The sequence below is a fragment of the Chondrus crispus genome, genomic scaffold, assembly GCF_000350225.1.
Source record: "Chondrus crispus Stackhouse genomic scaffold, scaffold_238, whole genome shotgun sequence".
Lineage (NCBI taxonomy): Eukaryota > Rhodophyta > Florideophyceae > Gigartinales > Gigartinaceae > Chondrus > Chondrus crispus.
In genome coordinates, this window is record NW_005179114.1 from 142081 (window position 1) to 147456 (window position 5376).

General features: G+C 53.9%; 2 protein-coding genes across 2 annotated transcripts; both read left to right on the forward strand.

Annotated features, from left to right (window-relative positions):
- The first annotated feature begins 1387 nt into the window (after positions 1–1387).
- CHC_T00004585001 (hypothetical protein) lies at positions 1388–1561 on the forward strand. Its single transcript, XM_005715922.1, has one exon. It carries the CDS (start codon positions 1388–1390, stop codon positions 1559–1561), a length of 174 nt encoding a protein of 57 aa, XP_005715979.1.
- Positions 1562–3723: 2162 nt separating this feature from the next.
- On the forward strand, positions 3724–4824 carry CHC_T00004586001 (hypothetical protein). Its single transcript, XM_005715923.1, has one exon. It carries the CDS (start codon positions 3724–3726, stop codon positions 4822–4824), a length of 1101 nt encoding a protein of 366 aa, XP_005715980.1.
- Positions 4825–5376: the final 552 nt, after the last annotated feature.

Genomic DNA, 5376 nt, shown 5'->3' on the forward strand with positions numbered 1-5376 from the left:
GCTCTGCTGCAGGACAACAGAGATTTGATGGGCACCTTGCGTGCAATCTCTTGATTCACCAAACAATGCGTGGTGATGTCCACATTTAGATGGAAGCTGATGCCAAGTTGGATACTGTACAGACTTGAACGCGTGTGTCACACATTGGAGTATGTAAAGGAAAGCGGCACCAAGAGAAAACTTAAAAAGCGAGTCCACGTCCTTTGAGAAATAGGAAGTGAATGCAAGTTACGTTTCGGAAGAATTGCATTCGAAAGAGGACTGATGGAATGCATAATTATTGAAAGGGCCAGCAACACATGCAAGAAATGAAGCCTTCATCGACTTTCATCCGCCAGTGGGCGAAAAACTTCACAAACCTGCACGTGAGCTTCTTTGAGTTTGTCGGACCACAAATCGAGCGGATCTCTCCGAAGTGATCTGTCTTGGCATTGCATCAAAGAACGTGAAGATTGCACTCGCAAAAACGCGGAAAGTAGCTGTTGGAAAACATCAAGAGACTAGTTACCATGCTTGCATGACGCCAAACGCAGCGACTGTAGCAAGGGATGGGACGCGTTCGGAGGTGGGGAACAGACCACAGTCGAATTTCGACGTAACAGATCACCTGATGTTGTTGCGGATGTCCACGCCAGGTTGCGAGAGCGGCAAAATCGAAACCGACCTTGCTCGAAAATGGGCTTGGCACAAACATAATGATAGAATTTGAGCCGCGACTTCAACGACGATTTGAGCTGAATGGAAGCCATTGCATCTCCGCCCACAGTCGTGCGAGCGCCTGACAAGTACGTCCTCTCTTTCCTCTCGCCGAATAGAAACAGAGAAAAAGGCCCGTATTTTCCATGGATATCCAGAGAGTGCTCCAAAAGTGAACAGGCCTGAGTCGGAAATGGGAGTCTTTTCTGGCGCCGCCTGTGTCCATCCATCCGTGCTGCTGCTCGACTATCCAGATCATTGGCATTTAATGGGACGATCGCTCATGACGATGTGAATAACCGTGAGGCAGTGTGTTGTCAAGCCATGTCAAGAGCATCGCTGCTATGCCGTTAACCGTTATCTTCCACCAGAACATGGGAAGTGAGGAGTGAGCAAAGAATACGGACACAAGCCTGTCCGAACACCGCCCGTACAAGTCTTGGAGGCGACCGACGGATCGCTGTGCTCTGAGACTGGCTATTCCATCAAGAACAGAGCATGCCGTTAGGGCCTCCTGACACCAACTAAAGTGAAGTATGCCATTGACCCACTCTGTGATCGCCATCAAAGGGATCTCTCTTTCTTGTCCGAAGAGGGCCGAGCATGCGCAGGGTGATGCGCGAAGGACACCCGGGTGCCAAGGAGATCAGTGCCAGTTGCTCAAGGACGACATTGCACTAATTCTCAGTTGATGAAATCTGTGGAGTCGCAGCTCACGAGCGACGGAACCGACGTCACGCACACTTCAGAACTTTGTTTCTCTAGCAAGCCTGCGTACGGAGACCTGAGTCTGCACGGTTGGGCTCACTTTTTGCGCACGCAATTGCGAAGTTGTGAAAGAGCGCGAAAGGCGCGGCTTCTCTAAAGACACCCAATGTCCTGAAGGATAGTCAAGCGTTTAATCCAGGACTTGGCTACTCGGTTTGATCGAGCTTAGACTTGGAGACGCCCGTGCACTGTTTCGAGAAGGTACGTGTGAAAGGGACTGTGGAGTAGGCTCCTAGGCCGAGGAGGAGACTTATCACATACTTTTTGCAAATCTTTAGCATGACGATCTCGAAGCATTGGAATCACATGGCACTAACCGCCCGCTCTGGAGAGGCAAGGCAATTAGCGCGTCAGGCAATACTATACAAGCTTCATTGCAGACGGCCACAATGTAGCATCTGCGTATTCCTCAGAAGAGATCAGAAACCACGCGACAAGGCCTGCAGAGAGACGGTTATATCGGACGCTTCTACGGGGCATAGGGGTTACCTGACGTGCTGGGACATACATTACTTGGTTGGATGTAGAATGGTGACGGGAAAGTTTGGGGATTCTCCGGGGCGGGCGTGAAAGGATGAGAGTTGCGCTTGGGTCCGCATCTCTGTTTCGGCGACTCTATTTCCAAAAAGGCGGCAGATGCGACTCATCAACGGGCACACCGGATCAAGAGGAGCGCGACGTCAGTATGGATGAAAGCTTGGACAGACTCTTTTCTGCGATGAACGCGACCACCGTGAAGACATATCCCGGGCTTTATTATGCTATGATGCGAGTCAATGAAACCTCTCAGATGCGGTTGCCTTCGGCGTTGGCGCGCGTGCTAGGGTATGGCAAGCGCTACGCTCTACAGGAATCGGTTGGTGGACGGAAGGACATAGGCAGCAACGGTCCACTGTTGTGAAAAGAAACTTCTGCGGCCAATATCCAAGACCCAAGCCGTTTGGCTTCGGATTGTTTATTCGCATCTTCGTTCTGAAAACAGACTCGATTCGTCGTTCAGGGCGTGCTGTGGTAGACATCTTCATCGTTGTAGACAAATGTTGGTCATCTCCAAGCTTCCCCTCTTCCTAGTGAAGGGAGTACCCTTCTTTGTGTCTCTGACGTCCACATTCTCAGCGGACGAGTCAGATTACCCTCTCGAAAGCGATGATGAGGATACGCCTCCGAGGGGGGCTCTTGAGGAAAAAATGGTTGGGTGAAAGAGTAAAAGAGCAAGGAATTTCAAGCATGGGGGCGATGGGCCCAGCAAGACTTCCATAATCTTGCAGGACTGATGAATTGGCGCAATACAGACCAAACCTATCTCTACCGCCAACTTGCGGTCGATTTCGGAGATATTTCGTCGAAACCCAGAGTTCATTAACGTTGTCCGCAAAGTAAACGCGTGTTTTTGGCTGCAGAAACCAAAACTGGTGGGTCGCAGAGTAAATTATTAAACTGGAAATTCAACCACGAGTTTTCAGAAGCCATGCGTAGCAGGCCTTCTCGATGTCATCATCGACCTGGAAGGCGCTTCAACCCATCCTGACGTGACATTTCGTACAGCTATAACCAGTTGTTGTCGGTGAAATGGGGGAGGCGGTTCTGGGGAGCGTGCCGTTCGTGGTGAGGGTTCCAAGTGTCGTCCCCCCTTCCCCGCAGCGCCCGCACCCTCTCTCTTTTATTTCTACGAAATTCCTTCCAGAAGCGTCCACGCATCCGGCCCGGATTCCGCCGGGCCGTCCGCGTGCCCTTCTCTAAAATTCAAATAAAATCTCGGACTACAGAATAAAATCTCCCTCTACAGTAAAATGCAAATATTTCCCTAAAAATATCTGACATGACCCCCTCCTCAGGGCAGCCCACGGGGCTGCCGCTGCACGTAAATATACTGGCCCCGCTTCCTCGCGTGACCGCTCTGGCCCCCCCCGGCCACCGTCTTTCCACCTTGCCACTGAAATGCACTCTCCCTGCCTCCTCGCGCCTCTCCCGCCGTCGAACTTCTAACAGTCAATTTCAAGGCGCGCTTCATCTGCGTCGCCCGAATTCCGGTTGCCCAACGTCAGCTTCGCGTCAGCCTCGGGCCGCGTGGTCTCCGCGTCGCCCGGGACTGTGGTCGCTGACGTCAATCGTCGTCTGGGACTCAGACCGCGTGCTCTGCGCGTCGCCTGAGGCTCCGTTTCCAGTCGTTCCCGTTTCGGGACTTCTCGGAAACGCACAGCGTCTCGAGCCGCGCGCGGGAGCTCTGTGGTCCTTCGGGCGGTACTCCCTGTGCGCACTATGGCTCGAACCAAGCAGACGGCGAGGACTCCCACCGGCGGGAAGGTACCACGCCGCGCTATCGACACTAGGGCGGCCCGCCGTTCAGCGGGCGTGTGGCGAGAGAACGGCCAGGACGTCACCGAAAGGGCGTCTCATGGCGTGAATTGCCCCTTCATCGACTTCGAAGACCCAAGTAATGCCGAACATCTCCCTGACCTTTGGAAGCACGCGGGACGTTCCGACGTCTCTGCGCTTCGGTACCAAGTAGGAGATGGTTCTTGCCGAATCAAATATAAGGAAGTGGGCAACCGGGCGTCCGTCGTAGCGGCCGTATCTGCCGCCGGGGCCCGGCTTCTCTTCGGGGCCCATGTGTTGGCCTTCGTATCGGCCCGCTTCGCTCGCAAGGCATGGTTCACCTCCGACCGCTGCTACCGGCTGGGGCTCACAGAGAGCCACAGCGACGGGACGGAGTACACCTGCTGCGACGACCCAGAGTGGGTCGTCGAATTTGTCTGGTGCTCTGATGGCGGTAACGGCGAGGTCAAGGGTTGCCACTACGCCGTCGGAGAGGGGAGTCCAGAGAAGTACATGATACTTCTCTACACGATGACCTTCGATTGCGTGCCCTCTGCGAACGGCACCGTCCGCCGGGGCTTCAACTCTTCCTTCGGTAAGGAGTGCTCAACGCGTATGGACGCTATTCTGGCTATCGACAATTGGTGTAGCCAGAATAGAGGGAAGAGGAAGCGAGTGAACTTTGCTATGTCACGCGACGTCTCCCCACTCGCTTCCCGGTACCTTTGCACGTCCCGGACCGTGGCGTTCCAAGACAATACCGTTTTGTGCATCCGGTCTGTGGTCTGCAACGCTATGTTCCTTGTCGTTGGTCGCGGTGCTGCTGACCGCCTATGGGTGGCGGAAGCGGCCCGAGTCGCCGCGTTCGAGCGTCAGATGGACTATTCCCCGAGCGTGCACCACTTTACGCACATTCAGAGGGTAATCCGAGCAGATCACCACGGAACAGTTTCTCATGATCATGTGGCCCCACCGCCGGGGGCTTTCATCCAAGGGAGATCCAGCTCCAGACTCCCTCTGTGGCGCAGCTCTGCTGTTAGCTAGTTACTTCGTCTGCCGCGGGAGCAAGCGGGTGTCTACGTTCTTCGCATCACCGACGTTAACCATCTCCAACACGCCGTCTGCATAGACGCACGGACGGAACTGGCGCTGATCTACGATTGCGCAGAACGTTTCGCCATGACGCACGGACGGAACCGGCGCTGATCTACGATTGCGCAGAACGTTTCGCCATGCAGCTCAAGGACACTTCTCTTCGCTTGTGCTGTCCCGCCGCCGATCCGACAAAGTTCCAGTACTTCGATGATGTGCGTCTCTTGCGCCGAACAACCCGGCAGCGTAGAGACGCCAATCAGAGTCCCGGCCGGGAGAGGAAATCCAAAAAGGTTTGCCGAGGAAATCGTGGCCCCAAATCCTCCCATGGCAAGGTAATTGCCGTGCGTAGGGGTTCTTCAAGCAGCAAACACTGATAGTTCATGCATAAGAAACGAAATCAATCTCAATCGCCTTCAATCTAGTACATGCGAAATATTAAAATGCATCACACCTACATAAGATGTGCGCGTTTCTGAATAAAAGGGATTAAACGTCTTGCAT